The sequence below is a fragment of the Zosterops lateralis genome, assembly GCF_965231275.1.
Source record: "Zosterops lateralis genome assembly, chromosome: 3".
In the NCBI taxonomy this organism is placed as follows: domain Eukaryota; kingdom Metazoa; phylum Chordata; class Aves; order Passeriformes; family Zosteropidae; genus Zosterops; species Zosterops lateralis.
Genome location: NC_139764.1, coordinates 157,097 through 184,996, shown reverse-complemented (window position 1 = coordinate 184,996; position 27,900 = coordinate 157,097). Strand labels below are relative to the sequence as shown.

At 46.7% G+C, this 27,900-nt stretch overlaps 1 protein-coding gene across 6 annotated transcripts in view; it reads left to right on the top strand.

Annotated features, from left to right (window-relative positions):
- Positions 1-27,900, top strand: part of SLC24A3 (solute carrier family 24 member 3) — a gene marked incomplete at its 5' end in the record, with an annotated part of 115,220 nt that overhangs the window by 38,453 nt on the left and 48,867 nt on the right. For 4 of the 6 annotated variants that reach the window (XM_083857525.1, XM_083857529.1, XM_083857527.1 and 1 more), the window contains 2 exons: positions 18,666-18,742; positions 26,676-26,750. In XM_083857525.1, the coding sequence (XP_083713651.1) occupies positions 18,666-18,742; positions 26,676-26,750 (152 nt within the window). Of the gene's footprint in view, positions 1-17,515; positions 17,534-18,518; positions 18,549-18,665; positions 18,743-26,675; positions 26,751-27,900 lie in introns of those variants that run through there. The other 2 variants (XM_083857530.1, XM_083857528.1) reach the window with 2 other exon arrangements.

The window sequence follows — 27,900 nt, the reverse complement described above, 5'->3', positions numbered from 1 at the left end:
ATCATGTTTCAGCTTGGCAGCAATAAGAGGAACAATAGGGAAGAGAAAAAAATCTCAGAGTTAAAAGAGATTTCAAAAACACCTTAGGAAATGTTCCCAGCCAACCACAAACTCTCCCTGGGGATCCCATCCACATAATAGAGCTCCAACTGTGTATATCAAACAGTTGAAAAAGGAAAATTTGGCCTTCACAGTGCTTGGATGGAGAGCAGGCAGCTGTGGTGGAGTGCCAAAGAGCTTTGCCCTGTGCAGGAAAAGCCCCCGCCCGCCCCGTGCAGGGCCGACCTGCCACGAGCTGGAAGCCTTTCAGGAAACTCATTGGAAAATGCATTAGGTGGGGATGGTAATGCCTTCCACTGACATCATCCAAGGGTGTGCTGCTTTACAGATTAATTCTTCCCCCATGGCTGGGGCAAAAATATTCTGCTTCGCTGATGGATGGAGCCTTGCAGTGCAGGGAAAAGCACAAAGTGTGTCCTGTTTTCATGGCTGTGGCACAGTGTCGGCCTGTGCTTTGGGAAGAGAGTTCGCTGTGTGGGATCCGAGGCTCTGTCCCAGACACCTGCAGACACCTACACAGTGGGCCAGGGAAAAGTCAGCCATGGAAAGGGAAGAGGGAAAATGTACTGGCAGTGGCTAACTCCTCGCACTAGGATGTTCCTGCTCTGGTTTGGTTCACACTGGGGCAGGGAATGTCCTTCTATCCAGTCACTCTCTACAAACAGAGATGACTTTGAGTGGTTCTCGGGGGTCAGATGCTGCTCTCTCTCAACACTAAATTATGGCATTGACAGCAAGCCGAAGTGTACATCCCAGATTTCCATCAGAGTAATGAAGCACTGGGATGGGTCAGATCCTCTGTCCTTTATTGCCTGAGCTGTATTCCACATCCAGGTCCCCTCCAAGGGGTCCAGACCTCTGAAGCTGTCTTACTCCCAGCTTGCACCGTTGTCCTAGAAACCATCCAGCCCTGTATGTTTAGGGCTTCAGGTGGATTAAAGCAGTCAGCAGAAAAACCTTTCTTGGTTTTGGTTTGCTCTGGCTGAGCCAAATTACAGTAGAGAAATTCTCAGCAGAGAGCTGAATAAAATCAGGGCCCTTGGATGCAGGAGGGAGGCATTTAACAAGAATAATTTCATTTTCCATAAAAGCTGTGTGGTTTGAGTCCCATAAAATCAGGCTTGAAGGGTTTTTATTGGGGTTTGGAAGGGGTGGGGTGGTTTCTGATGTGATGCTGAGCCTGGTGGAAATAAGAGAAGGTATTTCAGTCTGGGTATGGAAGGCAGTCCGTGGGTTCCATGCTGCCTTGGTATCTGGTGAGTCACTTCACCCCCCTGGAGCTCCTTGCTTGCTCAGTGGAGTGACAGGGGTGATGCCTGTGCTGTGAGAGGATTAGTCAGCTCTTCACAGCGGTTTTGGGAAATCTCATGGGAAGGAGCCTTAGATGTGGAACAAATTAGTATTTGCGATCCAAATACTTGGTCGCTTCTTGCCCAATTCCAAATTTGCAGCGGCTGTGTGCCCTCGTGTAGAGCACAGCCATCCATCATTTTGGAACTGGTTTTGTGGAGGAATGTGGGGGTGCACTAATCCTGGCCAGCAGCAGGCTGTTACCCTCCTGGTTTGGTGACCCCAGTCTCCTTTCTGGGTTCTGTGTCCAGGTGGTTGGCAGACATGTCCTGGGTCACTCTGGTCACTGCTGTTACACGGCAGGTTTCTGTTTCATTGTGTTAATTATCATAGAATCATAACATTATTAGGGTTGGAGGAGAGCTTTGAAGGTCACCTAGTCTGACCCCAATTGTGTATGTTTTTCTGAGGCTGGAACAGTGGGAGTCGGAGGGTGCCTGGGGTTGAGAAGCAGGGGGCTGAGTTACCCAGAGCTAGGGCAAGGAGATGTAGCTTCCTCCAGCTGTGCTGTCTGTTGGAAGGGGATGTTTGGGTCCATGGCCCAGACACATTCCTGTTTTCCAGCTCAGGAGTTTCTGTGCATTCCCTCAGGAAGGTCAGAGCTGGCAGGCTCCTCTACCCAGGAGTGCTTTCCTCTCCTGTTTGCTGCTGGGAACTAACAGTACTGGGAAATAAAGCAGATATTGTATCTGGCCATGTTTGTCATGTTCCACAAAATAGCTAGAAGGACTTTCCTGGGTGAAGAGCTGTGGCTTCCAGTCTCATTAATTAATATTCAGCTGCTCTTTGGTGATATTTTGCTTTGCTAAACCTTCCTTGGAAATGTGGCTATGGTTGTTCTGTCTGGGCCCGTAGCAGATGTACTGTCAATCCCCTAATGTTGGGTGCCTGGCAATATCTGTGCAATATTTTACTTTTTGACCAGGCCATAAGAAGCACTTTCACATGGCTGGTTATTAAGTGTTGGTGCCAGATTTAGGCCTGTGCCATACTGTAGTGGTTATTCCTGTAATGGATCTGCTGTGGTTCCAGCAGAGCCCAGGGATGGCTAGCAGTGGTGCTGGGGCTGTTTCAAGGGTCTCTGGGATTTTCCTGCCATTTAGGACCGTGTTTCTTTCTACAGCCTTCTTACAGTTTGTTGTTGTTGATGTTTGCATCTGGTGAGGGTGATACTGCTCCTGATGTTCCTGGCTTGGAGGTGTTTGTGGTTATCTCCAAAAGTTGATACTGAAGGAATCTGAGAGAAGGTGCAAGGGCTTTCGTGTGCCCTGAAAAAGTGTAGCCTTGGGTCACTAGAGAAAGGCTTTCCTGCAGATTTTGTCCCCAACTAATTCCAGTAGTTATATTCTTTACCAGTGCCATGTGTGAGTAGCTCAGCACTCCTCCCGGATTACAGCAGCATGGATCCAATTCCACTTGTGGAGATTTCCATATTGTGTTTGCCATACAGCCTCTCCTGAGAGGGCTGGGGCTACTGGCATCAGGAGATGCCAGTTTTAATCAAAGCCTTTAATTGCAAACCCAGCTTGCAGTTTGTTTGGGATGAGGAGTATTCCTCACCACGTAAACTTCCTGAAGGCAGCCCTGAGCACAGGGGAGGGGGTCAAGAATTGTGGCCTCTCTTCTTTGGGGCTTTTTCCTTTCTCAGCCTGCCATACTGTGGGCAGTGGCAGCTGTGCACCCCTGGGCAGGAGAGGAACCTTGGTGGTGGAATCGATATCCCAGAGCTATGACAATGAGAAAAGAGAGTGTCAGGAGGCAGAAAGGAAAATGAGATTTTTTGTTTTGTTTTTGCTGCCTAGGTTGCAGGAGGGGTAAGGCTTGGGCTGTCCTGAGGACAGCAGGGCTATGGCTCTGCACAGGGGTTACAGAGGCTGCCTGGACTTGCGCAGAACCCCCCAAACATAAGCTGACCCCCTGTCCTGGGCTGCTGTGCTTGAACTAGCACACAGGAGCTGGAGCAAAGTGTGCTGCCTCTTCCTGCAGAATGCTGGGATTGATTTGCCATCCACCTTCTCAGCAACTCTCTTCTCAACCCTGTTACCCTGTAATAATCTTTTCTGTCTGATTGATGTGGAATGATAACTGTGGGAAGGAAATGAGCTGCATTTTGAACATCTCCTGTATCCAGATTTTGTGTCTTCAGCTGTAGTGTAAAAGGGATGCCTGTCAACCCCAGGGGGGGGGCATCTGATGGAATCAGCAGCAGCTCAGAGCTGAAAGGAGGCAGCACTGGAAGGTGCTGGTGCATGGACTGTTTTCTGCCAGGCCTGATTTGTGCCCTAGCACCTCAGTCTGCTTGCAGAGGGGCACAACTACCTTGCTGCTCATGATTCCTTGCTTCTGCCTTCTCTCTGCATCTACTCTGCTTCCTGGCCAGCCAAATGCATTGGCTGTACAGTGGTCCCAGCTTCTTGGCTTTGAAAGCCTCTAAAAACTCAGGCTGTTTTGGAGAACAGAGCAGGAGATTGCCAAGCACTGTGGTCTGTGAGATCTCACCTGTGTGACAGTGAACTCTGCTGCTGCCCTCTGTGCTTTAGGAAATCCGGTTTAGCCCCAGAGATGCTCGGAGCAGTATGTAGATAAAATGTTGTAGAGCTTTTCCTTCCTTCACCAACAAAACCTGTCTGAGTCGGGACCTGTTTGTTTACTGCTGTGTTCTCGTGTGGGATATCATTCCTGTGTTTGCTGCAGTTTCTCTTCCACTTCCCTTGGCGGGACTGAGAGGGGTGTAAGGCCCAAGGAAGAGCCTTGGGTATGAAACTGTGAGTACAAAGGTGCTGTGCAGAGTCCCCTGATGCGCATATGGCAGGGCAGGGCATGGGAGAGCTGTTTTTGCCAGTAGTGCTCCTTCTGGAGGGGCCTGCCATCCAGCAGGTTGTTAGCATGCACAGGCTTGTCTTGCCTGGCTCTCAGCAATCCCCTTTTCCCAGCCCACTGCAGCCACAGGATTCACTGTTTTGTGCCCACTTCCCCAAGGTCCATGTGGCAGCCGAGCACCACAACCACGTGCCTTGAAGCTTGGCAGTGCCTGGTGTTGTGTTGTGCCCTCGGTCTTCTGCAAACACCCAGAGTTTCCCTGGCTGACAGGACTTCCAGCTGCTGTCTGCACATCTTGCTGGATCCTTGCCCTCCTTCTGACCAGTAACCAGGCAGAGAGAGGTGCTGTGCTTGAGGCTCTGCATGGCTGGCGTGACACCTTAAAAATAACGCCCTCAGAGGCTGCAGTGGGGTGCATAGGGTCCCTTAGCAGGTGTGCCCCTGAAATGATTTGTGCAAGGGAGATGAGAGGCCTTTTAAAGGCTGTTTGTAGATTATTGATGGCAGGGAAGTGTAACAGTTAGGCAAAGGTTATGCCACCAAGGGAGATGGTATTTAGCTGTGTGATTGCTGCTGAAATCCACTGCCCTTCTGGCTAAACCTCCCCAAAGCTCTTTGAAAGTGTCTGGCATGTGTTCCCTTAGTGTGACACACCAGTGTATAGGTCAGTAGAGGAAATTAGCCTGGATCATTGTGTGGCTGAGAGAAGCCTCCTCCTGACAGGGTGAATCACTGTGAGCAGCTCACAATCTGGCTGCCTCACTGCTGCTGGTTCTGGAGTGTCCCCTCTGTGTACCTGCTCACATCCCAAGCTGGTTTGTGTCCTTTGCTGGGCTGCCTGGCTGTTCCTGCTGCCTGTGCCTTTGCCAGGCCTCTGGCTCAGCATCCTCAGTGGTACAGTGCTTTCCTCTAGCCTGATAGAATGCAAGGAGATGCTTGCCATGCTCCCTGGCTTTGCTTTAAATGTGTTTTGTCTCCTTGCAGCCATTAAAAATAAAAGCCATGTGTTGTGCAAATGGATTTTCCCTATATTAATGCTTTCAGGGGCTCTGGGACACTCCTTACTGCAGTGTGTATGTGTATTGTTAGGAAGTGGAGCTGGATTGTGAATTTACAATATAGAATGGCTGAAGTTTAAGCATTTGCATTTCCCCCGTGGCTCAGGAAGGTCCCAGTCATAGCAGAGGGGCAAGTTCCCAGAGCAGTTGATAGGAATCAGTGCTGTCCTCCCCAGGTGTTTGTGTGGCAGCCAACAAATGATGCCCCGGTTTTATTGAACTGCTCTCGTAAACTGTGTATTGGGATGGGATTGATGGATTTCATCTGAGTCAGGGCACAGGCAGCAGCAATCAGTAAATATTTGGGCCCAGCAGCTGAAGGTGATTGATGCCCTGAATGGGAACCTGTCCTGGATCCAGTGAGGTGCAGGTGGGTCCTGCATCCCAGGAGTGCATCCACAGCTGCCAGAGAAAAACGAATGTGAGCTCATGACCGTGGTCTATGCATGTGCCTCTTTGGGAATCTCTAGAATTTGCTCAGTGAGAAGCAAAATGCAATGAGGGATTCTTGCTGATGATGCTCCAGTTCTGCAGCTCCAGTCCTGCCAAGAACAGGCGGGAGCTTACTGGGGGTTAGATTTGGGGTTTTTTTACTGATAGAATTTTTTCCCCATAAGTTGCTAGGAAACTTACTGGGTACTCATTGGTACTTAAGCAAAAATAAAAAGAAGTGGCCAGAGGAGAGGAGGGTAGCACCTGGCTATGCTTTTATACTTCTTTTGTCTCTGGGAATTTTCTCTGCAGGGGAAAGATACCTTGAGTTTCGGGGGCGAGTTTGGGGGCAGGTAAAGGACGGGGCTGGGGGCAACTGCACTCTCTCACTCTCAGCATTGGAAGGAGGATGGCCAGGCTGTTGCTTGTTGCCTGGGCGGGGGGGGGAGTTTGCTGTCACCACCAAAGTCCAGTCCAACCTGGGGGTCTGCCACCATCTGCCTGTGTGTCTGGGAGTTCTGAGCCTGCCTTCTCCTGCCTTGCTGGAGTGGGACTGCTACTTCTTCAGGACTGTTCTGGGTCTTTTTGCTATGCTGTGGCCCCGTGCCCCCTGCCCTGCTGTGACATCCCACAGTTCTAGCTCCCACCACTGAGCTTCTGGTGCATCTCATCCACCAGCCCGGGATTCCTGCTCATTCCTGCCCTTCCAGCTTGGTGCTCCTCAGAGACCTGTGGTGGCACCGAGGTTGGACTGACTGGGGTTTTGTGAAGCAGAGCGTCTCCTCTGTCCCTTCCCATCTCGGCCGAGAGGGCTGTCACAAGGTTCCTGGTTCTGTTTTTGTTGTTAATGCTGTAGTTGTTGTTTTGTTTGCCTTGTTGTAAATACTAGTAAGAACTGTTATTCCTATCCCCATACCTTTGCATGAGAGCCCCCTTAATTTCAAAGTTATAATAATTTGGAGAGAGGGAGTTTGCATTCTCCATTCCAAGTGAGGCTCTGGCTTTCCCTGGTTGCCACCTGTCTTTCAAACTAAGATAGGGCCGTACAAAATGTGTGTCATGTCTGGCTTCCTCAGGGATCAGCCCTTCACACAAAGAGACTTTCCTAGAGGATAGAATGCTACCTTCTTGTTTTTCCATCTAGGAAGGCAGGATGGCAGGAGAGGGGGACAGGGTGATGAGGTGGGTGATATTTGATGTAAAAATGAAAGATATTAAGTAAGGCATTGATGGAAGAACATCTCTGGGGTGCTCTTTTTCTGTCTCCAGCACTAGCTGTAGCATCAGCAATGCCAGCACCACCCTGAGCAGCTGACCTTTTGACGACACAGGATTTTGCTGTAGAAAGCAGAGCTAGGAGGGGTTGCAAGAGGAGAAATAGTTGAAAAGCCCCACAGATTGCTGTGTCACGGTCCCTTTCCTGCCAGCTGGCCTGTCCATCCTCAGCTTCCTGCTGGCTGGTGGCACCTCTGAAACCAGGACCACACCCTTCCTCATCCTCTGGCAAGGCCGAAGCTCCCAAGGAGCACCAGAGTGCAGTTCTGGGGTGATCGGTGAAGGAGAGGCTGGAAGCACTTAATCTAAAATGCTTCTCATTCATTGCCCAGTAAATGTAGGCTCTCCAAAGTAATGAGGTTGTAAGTGTATCCTCTGGAATTGATTGAAAGACTAGTTTGCCACTGTAAGGTATAATCCCACTTAAAACGCTCTCTCATTTGAAAAGATAATATTTTAAGACTCTGGATATTACCAAGGCAATGCTTCCATTTAGGGAGGAAGGGGAGGAAAAGAATATAATTGGGATAAAAAAGAAAATGAAAAAAGAGCCTAGTAGTACCTTCATAAAACAGATGGTCCTTTCTCCAGCCACACGTAAAAGAGTCCTGCTTGTGTGGAGATTTAGATGTAATTACAGCTGCCCTTTGGAGCTCCTCTGATTGTTTGGAAGAACAAATTCTTGGGGATCCACTGAAATTAAACCACTCTGGTTTTGTGTCCAGCTTTCTCTTGTCGTGTGAAGGAGGTGAAGGGGGTTCCTCCTTCTTCTCCGCTTCTCCTTTCTACCAGCAGACAGCAATGAATACTTTTTCCATGTCAGCATAGAAAGTGTATATAAGTTCGCAGATATAAAAGACATGAAAAACCATTACAGGTGGTTTCACTTCTGCATTCTGATTGATTTTTTTAAGGTCCAGTGATTGTGGTAGGAGGCTGTGAGTGGGGTGTGAAAGGAGCCACCATTGGTGATGTCCCAGTCAACATTGTCATCTGCCGTGTGGCCACTGTCACTGCGGCTGATCTGCAGCCCTGCAGTGAACAAGGAGTGCTGCCTGTGTCCAGTTGCCTCTGCCACTGAGGAGCTGAGACTCTCCAGCAGGCTCTGCTGAGAGCATCCAGGGGCCTGGAGGGAGGAGGGATCACTGTAGGTGTGGTCTGGGGCACCACTTGTGGAGAGGAGTCCCACCTTTGGGATGGATGTTCCTGGCAGCCTTCTGTGGTCAGTCTCCATGGAGCTGGCCTTGTCCACATCATCATTTGGTAACTAATAAGCATGAGGCATACAGATAGCAGGTATGATGTGTATATTGTAGCAAAGCTAATGCTAGCACTCAGTGGTAATGCAGTCTTCTTTGGGTTATTAGTAGCAATGTTCTGTTCTAAAATGGTAATAAAGGGCACAGTTGCTTATTAGTAGTGAATGTCAACCCATTCATCATCATGAAAATATCCTATTTCCATGACTTTGATAAATAGCTGCTGAAGCTCATGAATTTTTAACAGTAGTCCTATATTTAGGGGTTTTCAGTTTCTGGGTGAGATGAAAGGCGCTTTGGAGATGGAGTACTGGAAGTGCCTTGTCTTCTGCAACCACTGGTATCTATTTAAAGCCAGTGTTGTCTTTCTGATGTATGAATAGTATGTTGACATTGATTGATGTGATTTTTATGCTGGAGATTGGGCTCTAAGCCTGCCTGTCACCATAAAGCAAAATGCATGACTGCAGAGGGACCTGCCACGTATTGCTTCATCTGCATGTGCTGCGTGTTCACTTTCCCCCACAGTCATAGAATAAACTGAAAAGTGTAGGAACCAGCTAGGAGGAAAACAGGAAAGCAAAGCTGAAATCTGGCAGTGGGACTCCGGAGGAAAGGGTAGGACCCAGCTCTGCCATGTGGCAGAGCAAAGCCTGGATATGGGTTTTCCAAAGAGCTGGACCCTGATGGTGCTCGCTCTCTGGCTTGGTCCCCTGAGCAGCACTGAGCTCCTCCATCAGGGACACTCTTCTGGACAAAATGAGAGCAAGAAGAAAGAGTGGCACTATATAGATAATTACGAAGGAGACAAAAAATCTCTTGAGCTTCCTGTGCAGTTCAGAAGCTGAGATGTGGGGAACAGAAAGTGTGCACTCTGTCAGGGCTGTGCTGGAGAGCCAGAGCCCCCAGTTTCACCGACCTCAGCCTTCTGAGGGCACTGATTCCAAAAGGTGTTGTGACAGCCTTGCTGCTGGAGTCATATTGCAGCAGATTGAAGTCAATTGGAGGTCCTTAGTGCTAATTGCTGGAAAGCAATTTGTTTAGACTAGGTTGTTGGGGTTCCCATCCATGGAGGATCTTGCTTGCTGCATCCTCTTCTTTCTACAGCTATCCCTAGTTCCTAGCTGACTCTTCCCAGCAGAATGGTGTGCAGTTGCCCCAACTCTTTTTAGAAATAATGTGATTCATCCCATTTCTTGGGATGGCAAATGTGTCAGTCTTCTCTGAGATGGTCATTTCCAAGTGCATGATGAATGCATGTAATGCTGAGAAATTGGTGAAATCTCAGCCTGGAGTGAGGGAATTGCTGGTGGCAGAGTAATTAGTAGGCTGAGAAACCTCCCAGTTGAACCTGGACATGATGAACAGATACAGTGTTGTATGCTGTATGCTGTTGTATGTTGTATTATGGAAAATTGGATTAAATAATGCCTAGACCATTAGCAGATAACTCTGGGAACCTCTCAAGTGTGCAGGGTGTGTGAGCTTGGGGTCTGAGGTACGCTTGGAGGTTCAGGTGGTGCTTAGAAATCCCAATGAACTGAAAAAGGGGCTTGAGAAGATGTGTTGATGCTCAAAGGGCACAATTAAGTGCCCTGTGCTATGGGTTTCAGCCAGCCAGAGAGTTGTCTGCAGCTGGAGCTGGACTTGTGGCTGATCCTAAGCCAAGCTGAAGCCAGAGATGTTGGGATGCCTTGGAAAAGGCCAGCTATCATCCTGACAGCCGTGCTGCTTTGTCACCTGAAAATCCCTCCCATGCTGATGTTTACACCCTCAATAATTCCCTTCTAATGTACTTTCATTGCTCCATCAAAGTAAAGGATTGCTCTAATTTCCCTTTTATAGATGCTTTAGGTAGGTGTAGCATTTTAACCTTGCAATTTTGGAACGGAAATTTTCCCTGCCAATTTTATATGCAAAGAGCAAAATGATGGATGTCTGAAGTATGGAGCTCTCTCTGATTTGCTAAATATAATTTACATAAAATTTAAGTGCCTGAGCACTTTAAGCACCTTGTGTTGAGATGGAAATGGAAAGGGAAAGGATGTCTTTGCTTTTGATGTGGCTGAGAGGGGAAGATCCTCTGTGTGTCATGTAAGCTTAAATGGAAAGTCTTAACATGCTCTGGGGTCCTGTCCTGCACTCCCCAGGGTGTCAGGACAGGAGCTCCCTGTCATGGCAGGGCTGCCCTGCCTTTCCAACCAACTCTTGTCCTCTAGAGGGGTCAGGCCATGTGTCCTCATTATCCAGAATTAATCTCCAAATGATGGTAAACACTGATTATATAGAAGTAAGAAAATAGTTAATGGGATGCCTAATGTAAAATAACAAAGAGATTGTAATAGCTTTAAGCAGTTATACATTCAAGGGAGCTTAAAGCATATTAGAGCTGCTCAGCACATGAGCCTGGACAATTCAAATGTTGAAATTCATTTGCAGGCAGTAAATCCCTGCCCTAATGGCATGTGGGAGGTAGAGCCCATGGCAGCCTCCAGGCTGGGAGGGCTGGAGTGGCCTGGAGCAGAGCCTGCTTTGGCAGGAGGGCAGTGCTGGGTTGGGGGCTTGACTCTGTGACTTTCGAGGGCTTTTCCAGCCTAAAGGTTCTGTGACTCTAGGGTCTCTGTCCCCCTCACACCTTCCTCTGGTCCAAGGTGCTGTCCCTGCACCACATTCCAGGTGATCACAATGGCATCACCCTGCTGCTTGCTGGGTAGAGCTGGCTTTGGCTGGCCCACGTGTAAGCTACCTCTATTTCTGGACCATGTGTTTAAGCCACAACTTTAAACATGTTTTTGGCAAAATCCAAAAGTTTGATTCTTTGCAGGAGGTTGTTTATTGGTGGTTTTTTTTCCTTTTGTATGCTTCAGTCCAGGTTCCCAGCCACTCCTATAATGGGGCTAAGACTGAAGCAGACAGGGAAATTTGTTCCCCTTCTTTGAATTCATGGCATTCCTGCATCCAGTACTTGGGATGCTGAGAGATAAAAAGTCCCTCCCTTTTCCCCACAAAGAAAAGAAGAGAGGTGACAGCAGCATCTTCCTTTCCAGGAGGCTTTATGGAAGTGCTTCTTGTAAAGTTGCCTTTTTTTGGTTAATCTGCCCATGGATATGAACACAATATAAATATTTGTTCCCCAAAATAAAGCTAATGAAAGAGTGACTGTATTCTGTTCCAGACCAAAAGAAGTCTGGGGGCTCCAGAATAGCTGTAATTAAGCCAGTAATTTACTAGGAATTTCTGGCAGTTTGTGTGAGGACGGGAGCCAGCCAGGGATTTGTTCTTTTTTTGCTGTGGTTTTGCTAAGAATCTTCCTTGTGCCAGCTATTTCTGACCAGAGTGTGTGGCTGATAATGGATTATTTTGAAGATGCATTGCATTTGTCACATCTTGATCCAACACCAACTGTGCTTAGGTCTGTAAAAGTTGTACCACTGGCAGTTCTGCTGATAGCTCTCTGTGCTTCCTCTCATAGGGAGAAATTGCTGCTTGGGATGGGGGACAGTGGCATAGAGCAGACCAAAATCTGCTGCAGAGTCCCACAAGGGTTTGGGCTGGAAGGGACCTTAAAGCCCATTCAGTGTCACCCCCTGCCATGGACAAGGACACCTTCCACTATCCCAGGATGCTCCAAGCTCTATTTAACCTGGCCTTGGACACTTGCAGGGATCCAGGGGCCACCACAGCTTCTCTGGGCAGCCTGTTCCAGGGCCTGGCCACCTTAAGAGGGAAGAATTTCTTCCTGGTATCCAATCAACCCCTGCCCCCTGTCAGTTTAAGCATACATATATATGTTTAAGCAGCTTAACTATAGCATGGTAAAGTGAAACACGGGAATATAAAAGCTCAAAGATCCTGGGAAACAATTGCCAGATTCTTGTTATGGGAGATAATAGTTCTTGTACTGAACAAAAGAAAGTATAACCTTCTCTTTAAAGGTCACTTGCTACTGTTATTTGACTTAAACTCTCTCTGAACCATATGCTGTTGCATATTATTTATTTCTGATTTCTCCCCCATTTATGTTAAGATATATTTGCTTGTTGTCGTTGGATCTCAGTACACCTCTGACCTTGCAGGTGACTCATTTGCACTGAAGCCAAGGCAGAACCTTTTTGACTTCACAAGGATGCTTACGTTAAGGGGTTTTGTTCTGGTTTGGGTTGAATTAGGGGAGAACCTTCAATGAATCCCCTAATAACAAAACCTCTACCACCCCTCCCCCCAACCCTGGGTTTGGGAAGGAATCTCTTGAACACAAAGTGGAAAAAACCGGTTTATTAACAAATGAATAAACACCCCCCCCCCCCCCCCCCCCGACACAAGGGAAAAAAAAAAGAACAGAAAAAGCTCAGGTTACTGTGAGGGGGAGGGCGCAGAGCTTCTTTTACGAGCCCCGGCGATCCTCGATCCTCCTCGGACTCCTGGACTCCTCCAGCCAGATCAGCTCCGGGTGCCGGTCCTAAATCTTAAAGGGGGGGGAAGGGAGAAGAGGAAAAGGGAAAAAAAAAAAAAAAAAACAAACAGAACACAGAGGCAGCAGAAAGAAAGGAAGAAAAAACAAAAGAACAAAAGGGCAAGAAAATAGCAGAATTGCGAGACAGCAAAAGCACGCCTAAAAGCAGGAAGCCCAAGCAGCAGCAGCGGAAAGCGCCAGCAGGCAAGTGCCCGCCCCCCTAACAGGGTCGGGACATCTCTTAGACATAACAAAGGAGTCCACGAAATGGGATTATGGGATAGAGAGCACTGTCAGCCCAGGACAGGTTTGTTCTTTCAAGACTTCCTGCGGTGGAGGAGAGTGTGTGTGGAGCTGGCATGGAGAAAGAGCCCCACGATGGAGTAGGACTTGATCCTGTTGGCATGGTGCCACCCAGTACACAGCCAGGAGAGTAGAGAGGAAAGGGGGACCTCATAGTATGAGATGTGCAGGGCTGGGCACTTCACATGCCTTTTTCAAAGGAAATGAATTTTGCAATTTCTGTGCAATTCTGAACATCTGAAATTCTGGAGAGTTGGCAGTCAGATGTGCATGGAATGACAAGCAGCTAAGCTGTTAGGGATGCCCACAGAACCACGTGTGTTGTAGCTGTGTGCATGTTTACACCTGGGTAAAACACTCCTGCAGCCCAATCCCACAAGCCTGGCCAGAGCTGCCCTTCCTGGAATTGGTGCTGTAAGGCAGAAGTGGGGCTTCCCAGGAGCTGCAATGCCAGCTGCTCTGTGGCTGGAGGGCCCTGGGAGCTGCTCTCAGGCTGTGATTTCTCTTGAGTTGCTTCCTCCAGAGCAGTGGGGAGTAGTGTTTGTTCTCAGTCCCATGCAAAATGAGCTCCCAGTTCTGAATTCCCCGTGGTGGACAGGGTTCATCATCTCATATTCCTCCATCTCTTCCCTCCTTTCTTTCCCTTTGTCCATGCATCACTTACTCAGGAGAAATTCAAGACCTCTCCCATTTCATTCACACTACACCTGCTCTGCCTAGCTCATCCCACCAAGAGACACCTGTGAACAGGTACCTGGCCAGGCTCAGTAGCTTCAGCAGGGGTGCTCCCACTGCTCTGCCTCTTGCTGTTGAATGACTGCTGTCTGTCCTTCCAGGGGCTGCTCCCAGTGGCCAGGCACAGAGTCTGGAAAAGCCCCTTGGATGTGTGGGATGGTGCCTCTGGGCGTGCTGCATGATTTACTGTGGGGTCTGTGCCCTGAGCTGCTTCAGCTGCTGGTTTGCAGCAGTTGAGACACGAGTGAAACGTTAGCAAAATGTTTTTTTATTGATGTATCACCGTAGTTTGGCTCTCTGCATTTTAGCTCATGCCACTGCAATGCAAACACCATTTTCATTTGGTAGACAGTAAAATATTTATTTATTTATTTATTTATTTATATATATATAAAAGGTACTCATCCTCCCTTCAGACAGAATTTGACTGATCTCATTGATTTTAAAGGCAGCTAAAGATGTTCACAGTCACTTGCCTGTGCTGTTAATGTTATTAACTTAACTTTATTCCCTGTGGGAACAGAGTTTGGTGAGCTGTGTGTGCCCCAGCTGGTCTCCATGCAGTGAGAGCTGTGAGGCTGCACAGATCCAGCAGTTCCTGAGTCCACTCACCTCCTGCACTTGCAGGTTCACCCTGGCAGGTCCCTGCTTCCAGTGAGGGACAGACAGCAGGGAGACAGACGTGGTGCTGTCCAGGGGTGCTGCTGGAGGTCAGGGAATTGGTGAAACACTCTGCAAGAAGGTGCTGAATGTGATATCGTTGTTTACCCTGAACCCAGCGGTGATCTCAACCTTGAGTTTAAAACAAGGATTCTGAGTGTACAGGGAGAAAGGTAACTAAGAGCTTTTAAGTTTACTTTTGTTTCCTTGTGTAAAAAGCTATCAGGATGAATGCAAAAGATGTTGTTTGGGTTCATGTCACAAGGTCTGCTCCACTAACTTCTATCACTTATAGCTGACAACAGCAGAATTTGCAGAGAAGGAATTGTGGGGACAGCATGAGAAAATGAACCAAGGCTGTAAATTTGAGTTTTCTGTGCTGGTAACTCTTTGGCCAGGTTGAACATCTTTTGTCTCTTAAAAGAAGAGAGTGGAAGATTTTCCAAGGGTTTTCTTGTCCCCAGAGTAGATACACTGGCTAGCAATATAAAAACTTCTTGAAAAATAAGTGGATATTTCAGCATTTAGAACTATTGATCCAGTAAAGTGTGGGGTTTTTTGAAAAGTAATCCTTTTGAAAAGGTAGGAACATTAAATGTGAGAGGGAAAGGAGTAGCTGGGAAGAGGGTTGTGAAAAGTGCCACCCCTTGAGGAGTGGTACAACAGCACCGTCTCTGCACACTTGGTCTGGGCAGAGACAGGTATGTGTTGTGCCAGCCAATCCTCTGAGTGCAGTGTGATGCAGAACCTTCTGTAAGTCACCTGTGGCCAGGGCTGAACAGGATTCTAAATTTACAGAATTGCACACTGATTGAGAGTAACAGGACAAGAATTCATTCTGGCTCATTGTATTATGACTAAAATAAATTTCTCTTGTTGGGTGTTGTGAAAAACAAGGTTCACTTTTTGGTAAATTTTAAGAAATATGTTTAATAAAATAATTAAGACAGTTAGGAGATAAAAAAAGCCAAGTATGGCTGGCCGGGTGACTTGGCATTCAGCCAACTCCACACTTTGCTATCTCAGAGATATTTTTCAAATACCCTTCTTAACGCAATAATTTATGAATTCCATAAACTAGTTTCCATATTCTAGGAACTGTTTTGCATGGTCCCTCCTTGGGTCCGCCTTTTTAGAGCATGCGTGGTTTGTGGCTGTGTCTTTATTATCGCTTCTAGCTTGGGCCTTGGTCTATACTTTCTTCAGGTGATAGATGCTGATAGTTGGTATATCAGTAGCAGAGTCTTCTTTACATGTTCACTAGATGTTATCCCAACCAAACAGACAGTTTAAGCATACTTACATCAACTACTCCCATTATGCCTAAACTTCTTTTACCAATAGCAGAAATAAACCTATATCCTATATCCTTACTATGTTATTAATCATATAGCACACATCTTGCGAAAAGCCAATTTTACAATACACATTTATAACGGGTGTAGATCCAAACTTTTCCTCTGAATCTGGCCATGCCCTTGTGATGGTGACTTCAAAAGGTGTGGGCTCTCTGTCCTGCACAGCAGCCACTGCCTGTCAGAACACCTGGAGTCAAATGAAGAACAGCATAGCTTCTCACAACTAATGCTTATCTGTTCCTGTAATATTTAGCTCCCTTTCCAAGGCCAATCCATACCTTTCTAATGGCCATCTAATTCCAGTTACTTCCAAATGTGAATAATCCTAATACTGATTCATAGTTCTAGAAGTTGCCCCAGTACAAGGTAGAACTGCACCCCTGGAAGGAGTGTTGTGTTGAGCTGCAGACTTCGGCTCTCGGTTTTCTGGGAATGTGACCCTCAGGAGCTGAAAACTGAGACTGAATTGTGTATGTCCGGGGGCTGGAACCCCCTGGGAATGTGCTGAGAATGTTCTGGGTGCTGGGCTGCTCCCAGAATTGTGCCTAATGTCCACGCAGGAGGTGACTGGGGAGGTGCTGGGCTCTGTGAAAATCCTGCCCTTTTGCTGCTCCAGGCTGATACTTGCCAAGTCTGCAGGACCAGAGTGGACTATAAGGCAGAAGTCTTTTATTCTTTGAGTTTAGGTTCATGGCAGGGTGGTTGGGGTTTTCTGTGCAATCAAAATAAATCTGGCAAAATCTGCATCTATTTTCTGTGCAAGGGCTGTGGACTCTTTTAGTGAAATAACAAACTGTCTGAGCTTTTATAACCTGGTAAATAGGGCAGCTGTTGTTGGAGTGGTGTTACAGCAGCACCCTTTATTTCTTCTCAGAAAGGAGCTCCTGTGTTTTGCAAAGCTCTCCTCTTATCTGTACTCATCTGCACCTGATGCAGCTAGTAAAAATACAGATTTCAAATTTGCATATATTAGTTTATAATTGCATGCTTCCAAGTGTAACCCATTAATGTGTTTGTGTTTGGAAGGTGTCAGGGAGGATGTTCTGATGGACATCTTGGATTTTTTCCGAAAAGGAGGTGCATTTCCTGCCAGTGTGGGGTGGGAACCTGAACCTGAGGGAGCATTGGGCATTTCTGGTGCACACAAGAAGGAGGGCCAGGATTCCCAGCCACTGACACTAGAGCCAGCTTATGCTATTTTTGTACTGTTTTTTCCTGCATGCCTTTACCTTAGGTGCACTTTGGGCTCCTTGAACCTCCTGGAGACTCTTGATAAAGGAATTGGATTTTTATCATCTGTCTGTAATGAATGTAAAATCTCAGAGGTAGCTGCAGGAGGAGGGGGAAGCACACACACGTGTATTAGCAAACCATTTTGCAGATTGCTGAAGGCAGACTTCCTTGTGTTTTGTGTTTCCTTCGCTTGTGGAACGAGGAATGGTCAGGAACGTTTCTTAAAGCTGTGAGGGAAACACTGGGTTTTCACATAATGAAGAATTTTGCTGATGAATCCTTTGCACCTGATTTGTCTTCATTGTCTCCCAGCTTCCATAGTGTTTTGTGTTGCTTGTTGGGGTTTTTCTCAACCTTGTGCTTGGTATCTCCTTGACTACTTCCTTAGGCTGCACACCTAAGTGTGTTTTTGGCAACCTATGGAAGCTCTATCACAGCACTCGTGCTGGGGTGGGAGGGGAAGGCAGCCTGGCAAGACTAGTTCTGCCTTGGAAGGAAGTAGCCACAGCTCCTGGAAGGAGTCACAGCTCCTGGTGGGTGAGTCCTGACTGGTCGTAAAAAGTCACAGTCATCGCTGTTTCTCATAAAGGAGAAGAGAATTGTTGTTATGGATATTTTAAAGATGCTGTAGGTACTGCTCCAGTAGCTCCTGCTACTTTGTTAGGACTCATTATAGAATTTACCAATCCATAGGAATACAATTAACAGTAATAACCTGAGCCTTTGGGCAACAGACTGTATGTAAAAAAGAGTTTTTTCCTCCTCAGGTGCAGTGCCTGGGTAGAGCTGTTGCTTGTATGAGAAACAAAATTAAAATACGGCTGCCTTTTGCTCAATTATTGCTTCAGAGGCCGCAAAACTGGGAGAGTGAGCTGGATTGTTTATCCATTTAATCTTCCAGGCAGTTGCTAATTATGTTCCTATTGCTGGAACTTTATTAATGCTAGAGAAGTGAAAGGCAGAAAACCTGCTAAAGATGTCAAAGGCAGCTTGATTTTTTCCAGCTGATGGCCAAGTGTGAAGAACTGACCATTAGCAGGAAGCTGTTGTTTCAAAATCTGGAATTACTGAGAAGCACTTGAATGCTAGAGCATCATCTTCACACTGGCTGTTTGGTTTATAACCTAAAGCCATTCCTGCAGCCTAATTGGCAGGCTGTCTTTAAGAACTTTATATATCCAGAGCAGTAAATAAAGCACTTTAGCAAATGGAGGGAATTTGTCTTTCAGTGACTTGCGACAGTGCATTTGCAGCAAAGGCTGTGAAGTGCGTGGTGTGCTTCTCTCGATGGTTCTGTTGATTGTTGGGCAGTGGGAAGAGAGTTGCCACCCCCTCCAGGAGATATGGCACCTGCTCTGGACAGCACTGACTGCTTCCCTCAAGGAAGGAGCCATGCCGTGCTCTGCAGGGCTGTTTGTCCCCCCTTGGGCATCTGTGGGTCACAGTGTGGTGCTGGCCACAGGAGAAAGTGGCACAGTAAACATTTGGGGAAGGTGGTGCCTGAAGACAAGATAAGCTGAGCCACAGGGAGATGAGGCAGAGCCTCTGGCAGGTGGCTGCAGGGCTGGGTTGGGCAGCCTCTTGCTGTGTTACTGAACAGCGCACGGGGTGGGTGTGAGGAGCTGAATAAACATCTGAGCTTTCTTTCCCCTCTCCCCACTTTTTGCAGCTCTCCATGAATTCCCCAATGACATCTTCACCAACGAGGACAGGAGACATGGAGCTGTGGTCCTGCACGTCCTCTGTGTAAGTGTTGTGACTTTGCCTTTCTTCTCCTGCTGGCATGGACAGGACCCAGTGTACTCCAGAGCTCTGACTGAAGTTCTTTTCTCTTTGGTGCATTTGGACTGGATGGACTGTGATGTCAGGGATGTGATAGTTTTTTGTTCTTGGGATCTTCTGATAAAAAGGAGTCAAAAATGGAAGGGTGGTTTAAACTCACTTTCTGTTTTCATTTGTTCTGTAGACACCATTAGCATGTCAGGCTATAGGAAAGAGAAAGTTGCCTCTGAAAAAGGAAAAGTTTGGCATCTTTAAGATGAAAATGAAATGTCAGCTAAAAGATACAAGAGTTGTGCAAGAAGTAATTCTGGAACACTCTGAAGTGTATGAGATAGAATACTTGACACAGAAATATCCATGGGATTACATGGATTGGAATGTTTGTTTTATCAGCTCTATGAGTTACATTAGAGGCATTCTTAAGCAGCCAAGAAAATACCTGCTCCTAATGAATGTTTAGAAGCTTTTAACAACTTTTATTCAGCTTAAATGAACAGTCATCATTAGCTGTGAGAAGTGATTATTAATTTCTTTTTCAGTACAAATTAGATTGTATTTTGTGTATTTTAATGTGAGCCCTCTGAGTTAAGATTTTTTTTTTTTCTAAATAGCTGCAGAAATTCATTGAGTAACACTGCTATTGACCATGCCTGGCAAGTTCAAGAATCTCAAGTTTCCATGGGAACATTGAGCTTTGAAATGTTTTGGAAAATGAGCACTGGACCCGAGCTGGATTTTATGTCACTGACAAGAATACTCCTAAAAATTGATAAATGAATTTGGTTCTGAATGTGCTTTTAACATGTATCAAAGTGGAGTCTGGAGGACTGAACTGTCTACTTCAGAATAAAAAGAAAATCTGTTTTTGAAACTCCTGAGAGTCCAAGCCTGGATGATCAGACCCCTTTGAGTTTCCTCAGGACTCTGCCCCAATGGCAACTTGGTAGAGAGAGGCAGCCTTGACCCAGTTGTCTGAAAAGGGATTTTAATAATACGAAAACAACAAACAATAAGGCACACACTCTATAGGAGTGAATTGGAACAAGGCAGTAACAAAGGGCCAAAAAGCATGAGGCTGGGGTCAGACAGGGATATTTATGCATCCTGGTGTGGGAGGGGAGTTAAGGTGGGGTCTGAGGGAAGAGTCAAACAGGGGAAGAACGATTAAGAATATTAAAATTCCTGCACCAAAAATCAACCTATGGTAACACAAAGAACTAGGAACCTTCTAGTGATGATTTGCATGCTTGAACTGAGGAAACATCTGAGTAAGCCTTCTGCTTACTGTACTTAGAAAGGGGTTTCCCAGTAAATTATTCCAAGATTTTCCTCTTTCTCAAGGAAATCACTATCTATATGTTTTTAATGAGAAGTAGAAAAGTCACTGTCCCAGCAGAAATGTACTCAGTTTCTTCCCTGCTAGCAAACAGCAAGGCAGCTCCCTCCATCCATTGGTGCTCTATTGTACTCTGTAGCAGTTTCGAGGACTTAGGAAAATTTACTGACTGCTCTTGTGGTCCCTGAGGTACAAGACCTGGATTCAGGTCTGAATCCTGGCTGGATTCAGCGTCTCTAGTACTAGGATAGCTGGAAACAACCTTTTGTCCAAAAAAAAAAAAAAAAAGGAAAAAATAGGTAAAAAAGAAAAGATACTCAGAGAAAACAGAAAACCATCAGCATTTAGCAGCCTGGCTCTAGTCTGGGTTGGAAGGTGTGCTCTTCGTATTGGGGTAGTGAACCTCCAGTTCTGTTTTTTACCTCCTGGAAATACAGTTACCAAACGTGATGAAATCAGAGCACAAGCAGAAATGCACTTTTTTTGGAGAAAAGAGGATACAGACACTGAGTTTCATTGTTTCTGCTGAGGTTTCTTCATGGGTTTGAGAAAATTGGACAGTAAAAGGGGCTCTGTAATGGTAGGGAGAACAATCAGTGATGATTAGAGGTCATCACCCTGCTTCTCATGTTAGTGACCTCCTCTTAAACAGTTTCTATTCATTTCAATAAAAATGTTGTTCTCTCTCCTCTGCCTTTTTGCTCGTACTTTCATGTTTATTTCTGAAAGACATCAAGGCAAAGCTGGTTTACCAGAAGCCAGAGGAATGGGACAAAAGCTATCACTTGGACCTTGGGGGAGTGCAGGAGGCTTCCCAGGGCATCTTCTCTGTATTGTTTAATTAAAAGAGAAAAATGACCCCAGCAAATCTTCACAGTGGGGCTGTGTGAATTACTAAACATGATCTGATGCTTCACAAAGACGAAGGTTAATCCCTGAACACTTGAAAATTCTAGGAAAAAGTGGGCAGGTCAGCAATAGTTTTAGGTCCGAACTAAAAATACTTTGGTTTGAAAGAAAAGTGGACCACTGATGGCACATTGCAGGTTGGAGTCATGTTGTTTAATTTCTCCCGGATACTTTTTCAGAGCTCAGCAGCTGACTGCTTCACTGCCATTCATTATTTCCATGTCCCCTCTGAGAAGAGGCTGAGCTGCTCACTCCCAACTAAGTCACTGGTTTGGGATGTTCAGATTGGAGAGGCCAGGGTCTGGATTTTAATGCTGGTTCTGTTCCTGCAGCCTGGGAGCTCCTCAGCACCCAAGGTCTTCTTTTTGTAGTCTTAACATTGTTGTTTGTAGAATCACAAACTGAGTTGGATTGGAAAGCACCTTACACAATATCCAGTTCCAACTCCTGCTATGGGCTAGGACACCTTCCACTATCCCAGTTTGCTCCAATCCCCATCCAGTCCAGTCTTGGCCAATTCCAGGGATCCAGGTGCAGCCACAGCTTCTCTGGGCAAGCTGTGCCAGGGCTTCAGCATCCTCACAGGGAAGAATTTCTTCCTAATACCCAATCTAGCCTGCCCTCTTGTCAGTGTGAGGCCATTGCTCCTTGTCCTGTCTCTCTAAGCCCTTGTTAAAGTCCCTCTCCTGCTCTGCTGGAGTTCCTTTGGGTACTAGAAGGCTGTGTAGTTGCTCTCTTAGTCTTTTCCTAAGGCTTTTCCTTTCAGTTTGTTCCAGCTGATGTCCCTGTGCAGATCTTCAGCCCTGCCATGCTCAGGAGCACTGGCACTAGTTACCCCCTTGAGATAGGAGGGAAATGGCTTTGCTGAGAAATTCCCAAGGTTTTGGCTGGCAGCTGAGAATGGGGGTTTGGGTCTCTGTGTTATCACAGTGTTTTTGACAGCACAGTGTTGCTTCCCCTTTTCCCAGCTTCCTCTAGCAGATCTGGAGTGCAGTGCCAGGATATGTTGGGTTGCCAGCATGAGGAGCCTGTGCAGAGTCTGAGCTGAGCCTGTCCCTGGGCAGAGCTGCAGCCTCCACACTGAACAGGATGGAGAAGCAGTGTCTGTGCTCAGCCATCCCTCCTGATCCTGGCTCGTCCCTGCTTTCTGTAACCATGGGAATGGGCTTTCTAAAAGGCACCTGCCTCCCTCCTGCAAGGCACTGGGGAAATGTAGGTCACCCTGGATGGGTCCTGTCTCTCTCTATTTCTGCATCAATACCCAGACACAGCTCATTTCTGCAGCACAGAGCTGTCTCCTTAGGGGAGTGATTTCTCCAGCGCCCTGGCCCTCAGTGCTGGTACTGTGGGAGCACTGCTGGTTTACAAGCTGCTGGCTGGAGTCAGCCCGGGCTCTGTGGCTTCCTGCTTTGGTTGGAGTTTTTTAATTTCCCTCCAGCAATGGAGTTTTCAGTGGGTTTTTTAATGCTGTCAGAGTTGAGGAAAGCCCTGTGCTTGGTTAATGTGGTTTCAGGGGTGGCCCCTTGTTAGTCCTGCCCCCCGGGGCAGGGGTCTGTGCAGCAGCAGCAGGGACTGTCACCTGGGTCTTTCCAAGCCCCCTGGGAAGAAGGCAGGGCTGTAGGGATTGCTGCTCCTATGGCATTATGCTCTCTTATGAAAAGCTTCTTTAGCTCAGTGAAGCAAGTTTTTGTTTGAGTATGAAGACTGTCATGGGAAGCTCAAAGGACTGCTGGACAAACATGAAAAATGACCATTCCTGTCCTGTGCATTGTATTTTGAGTAAGATGCTTGGTGCAGAGATTGCGTGTTTGTTTGTTAGAATCCTCATTTTGAAATCAGTCCTAATGTGGTACTTACTCTGGCATTTATAATCCTTTTATGCAGGGCCATTGCATTATCCTAATTTTTCGATGTCCTTTGGGGGAGGCGGAGTAAGTGTGTTTTCTTAAGTGTGTTGTCTGGCTAAAGACTCATCACTTGGAACTGAATATAACCAAGTGAAGCTGTGGCTGAGCTTTATTTTGTGTATTGAGTTTTCCATGTTGTGTTCTGCTGCCATTGCACAGGCCACGTTCTGTGTCCCCCAACCACTTCTTAATTCCCAGTGGCAGTTTCAGGTGGAACAGGCTTTAGTCCGTGCTGCCCTGCTCTTTCCCAGAGCTGCTGCTCCCATGGTGCCTGCAAGGACAGAGAGGCATGTGCTGAAGGAAAAAAATCTGTGGGACTCCTTGGTAGAATCTCAGGATGACATAGATGGAAGATGATACCACCTCATCATACTGAGTGTCTGTTGGACTCCTCATGGGGCATGCCGTGCAGACTGGCCTCCCTGATGCTCCTGCCTTCCTCCCTCTTGCATAAAAAAGCCTCCACTGGTCCCTTGTCTCTTTCCAAGTCTGGCTTGACATTAAATTAAATGTTTTGCTTGTATTCCTGCTGGTCCAAACTGTAAACATTGCTTTGCCTTGTTTGTTTGAAAAGCAAGCCCCACCAAAAAGCCTGGAGAACTTCCAAGGAAGTACCAGTTACTGTCCTCATGTGTTCACTGACTGTGGGTAGCTTCCACAGTTTAGTCTGTGAACAGGACTGGGGTTTAGCCAGATACTCCTTGGATTCTGACACTTTACACTTTATTGCACCCCGGCCACTTGAATGAACTTAGGGAAGACTCACAGCCAAAACCAGATTTGTGACAGCACTGACGTCATTAAAGTAAATGCTGGAATGTGCTGGTCGTGTGGGCTCAGCCTGGTCAGTGCTGTCAGCCTGGTGGCGGCGCTCATCCTGAGGAGTGCAGCAGGTTTGTCTCTGTGCTTCTCGCTCCTGCAGCAGGGAGCCAGTCCCCATTCTTGGGGAGGATGGGCAAGACCACATGGGAAGCAGTTCCTTCACATTTATTTTTCTGTTCCTTACTCATTTCAGTGCCCTTTTTGCCTTTCATTTTGTACCTGATCCTATTAATGAGAAAGCATGAGCAGACAAAAGAAAATTCCTTTGTCACCTTTGAAGGGTGTTGTTGTTGTGCCCTCTAAACCTCAGCACCATGAGATTCCACTTTAATGCTGGGACATGGAGATGCTTTGGCAGTCTTGCGTGCACTGGAAGCGACACAAAAACAATCCCTCCCCTGGGATCATTTAAATGTGTGTATAAAATCTGGAGAAAGAATTTTCTAAGCTGAAAAATCGGTGGGTGCCTTGCTCCAGCTACCTCTAGTGAGCCCCGTGGAGCTCAGCATCACCTGAGGACACCTACAGTGTGTGTGTGCCACATGTGGGGGCATCTGGGATGAGCTGCTTGGGCTCTGCAGCACTGCTTGAGGTGCTGTGGTGGCTGCCTCCCCTTGGCCTCTGCTCCTTTCGCTGCCTCTGGGAGGTGCAGGAAGCCCAGCAGCCACGTGGAGCCCCTGCTTCATGGGCGTGGATTGTGTCAAAAGGAGAGAGGACACGCTCACTTTGCAGGGATGATGCTGATGGACAGATTGGCATTCTTGAGAGGCATTACTGTGTGTTTGGGCAGGACAGTGAGGGCATGACCCACGTCAGGTTAATATGATTAGCAGATCAAAAATCCAGGCTGAAGTTAAGCATCCACTATCTGTTGTATTTCAGTGGAAGTTGGCTGTATTGCTCTCTGGAGCTCTTTCTGATTCTCATTCCTATGATGCACAATGCCTGTGAGCCATTTTCTTCCTGTGTCTCTGTTGGTATTGTGTCAGCAGCTGGTACTCTCTTTGCAAGATCAGGTTCTTTGCTGCACCCAACAGAGTTGAAGACCTGGAATTTTGCTTACTCTTGTGGTCCTCAGGGCTGTTTTGCAGGATAAGATTTTCAAAGAGCCTATGTTACACTTACTCGTGTGTATGATGAGGGACAAAGAAGCACAGAAACTGTCCAAATTACATTCTAGTGGCTGTTGTGTCAAGATTCTGTCAAAATCATTTTTTACGATGAAATTCCCATCTCTAATCCTGAAAAAAATACACTTGAATGATTTTTGGGCTAAAAAAGTTTTCATGGCTGAGATGTACAGTAATTTCTGGCTTTTTGCAGCAGAGTTGTAGTTCAGGCAAATTAGAAGCCGTGTTTTTGATGGAATTGGGAGATTTAAACCTGTTCCTGGAAAATCAAAACAAGAATAAAAACCTGGAAGCCTGGAGGCCATTTTTATTACTGCTTTCTCCCCAGAAAAAAATACTCTGGTCTCCTCCCATCACCTGAGCTTCTGCAGGACTTCAACAACAGGGAATACCAGAGGATATGTTGGTAATATGCTTGGAACTGTGGTTCCCTAAGATTAATACACTGTTTTTCTACAAATACTGGCCACTTCTCTCAGCTGTAGTTAGTCACTGGAGCTGCACTGCTTCTAGAAGTAATTCTGTGCTCGTGCTTGGCAGGTGTCACCAAAAAGGGGGAGTTGTCTTTGAACCTTGCAGCAAGTCTTGGATGTGTCCATGCCAGAAAACCAGAGTGGGCTGGGAGGCAGACTCAGCATGGCTGTGCTCTGTTGGTACCTGGCATGATTTTCCCCTGGTTTTCCCCTATGCCAGTGGGTGTTTTCCCATCCAATGGCACTCTTTGTGTCAAGATGGGGAGTGAGCTCCTTCTCTGTGGACAGGATGGGCCAGGTTGCCCTCCAGGCCTTTGCTGCATGAATGTCAGCCAAACTGTGTCCTCTGCCTCTCAGGGCAGAGATCAGGCCCCAGCATGTTACCCCTGGCCTTTGAGGGGCAACATGTTGCGACGTGGTGTGGACCCTCACAGAGGACAGCAAGCAGCAGCAGGTCAAACATGGAAGGCACTTTATTATCTGACTCCAATAGCTTATATACATTTTGTATAGAGGGCCAAGATTGGCCCAAGGAGGTTACAACCTCCTGACTCCATTGGTCAATATGACCATCAGTCAAGTTCTCTCTCAGAGAACAAGAATGCAAAACATACAGATAAATTCTAAGAATACAATATTGTTTATGTGAAGCAGTGTGAGAAAGCTTCTGCAAACACTCAAACACTGGAAAGCAAGAAATGCAGGGGCGACACCAGCACATTATGTTTAATAGTACAGAAACCCAGATTAAATGCTTCTTGCATGAAATTGAAGAGCTGGGTGGCTCGATGTCCTTTCGAGTCCAGTTGGTTTCATTTGTTCCTATGTGAAGTTCAGCAAGATTTACCACTGGGACCCAGGTGACATGGCAGGGCACTTCAGTCCAGGAAAACAAGCTCCTTTCCCCATTTTCAGAACACTGGATTTCAAAAATGACTCCTCCAGGATTTAGATTTTCACAGAACACAGTGATAAAAAAGCCTTGCACTGTGCAGTGGGGAAAAAAAAGAAGGCAAAAATACTTCAGTGTGCTTAGCAATGTCCAGAGAATAAAAAAAAAAAAAAAAAAAAAAAAAAGCAGCAGTCTTTACAGTGAAGATAAAACATTGGCACCTTTTGATAGTTTATAAGAACTTCTGGATAAACACTCCACCATCTTTCAGTTAAATCCCAGACACCTCTATGAATTATTCTTGTAAGAGCATTTTATTTTCTTGGAAACTCTATACCAAATCAAATCTGAGATACATTGGGATGCTGCTGTTCAGTTCTGTGTGACAGTCTCCAGCCTCAGCCTTTTATCTTCTTTCTCCCTTGCAGGCTGTATACATGTTCTACGCATTGGCAATTGTCTGCGATGACTTCTTTGTCCCTTCGCTGGAAAAGATCTGTGAAGTAAGTTTTAGATGTTGCTTCCCCAGGTGCTGCTTTCACAGCAGTTCTGGAGAGCCTTGGGGTGGTGGTGATGATGTATTTACTGTTGTCCTGCAGTGTTGCCCATGCTGCGTGTCTTGTTGCTCAGCACGACATGTGTGTGTTGACTCAGCTCCATGTTCTTCCTCGCAGGACAGGCTCTCCAGGTGCTCCAGGCATTCACAATGTGGTGGTTGCTGTTGCCTCTCATTTGCGTGTCTTTGCAGATGTCTCTGCAGAAACACCAGGCCCTAGCCTTAGCTGACACAAATTAAAATCTCTGGTGATTTACCCAGTAGAAATTGTACCCTACCCTCTCAGTCATGACTGTCATACCTTGTGTTGTGTGGATGTAAGTTGTAAAGCAGCAGGGACAGCTAGGTCAGCTGTAAAGAAGCTTGTGAATGCTTCCAGCAATTGCAAGGGACTCTGTTTCTCTTTGGTAAGGTCGGAATGCCTACATTTTAGAAGACACGGAGTACATTTTGACCTAAATCAGCTCACACAGCCACAGAGTGAACACAGACTGTGTACCCAAAGTTACTGCGAGCCGTATCTACTGTCAGTTCCAAGCAGTGAAATCTTTGTGTGTGGAGAATATGGTTGGTCTTGACAAGTGGAAGGTCTGTGTCATTTATAGAAAATGCCTGCCCATGTGCCTGGGAACAAGTGTCACCTGGTAGGGCATGGGCTGTGCTGGCCCTGGGAGAGGTGTGGAAGTTGATAGGACAAGTAATTTGTGCTGACAGCACTGATGGAAACTGTCTCTAAACTAACCTGATAGTCGAAGTTCAGCGCTGTGCTGTGTGGGCCTTTTTTGCATCATCAAGGAAAAAAGCCCTCAGGAAATTCCACTTGTTAGTGCTTAGGTATAGAGGTAGCTGAAAGGTAACAGCACAAGGCAGGAGCTTCTGTCCTGCAAAGTCACTGCACCCTTTGGGGCTTAATCTGGGGAACCCCATTGCAAGATTCAGGAGAGGGAACATTGGTGTGGACATGGGGATAGGAGATGCTAGGGGATGTAGACACACTGAGTTCTTTGACATCCTGTCTCCCAGGCAAGTGAACCTCACTGGGAAATGTGGCTCTAGAAGCTAGCTCAGGTGTCTGTGGATGAGTAAAACCTGAGCTG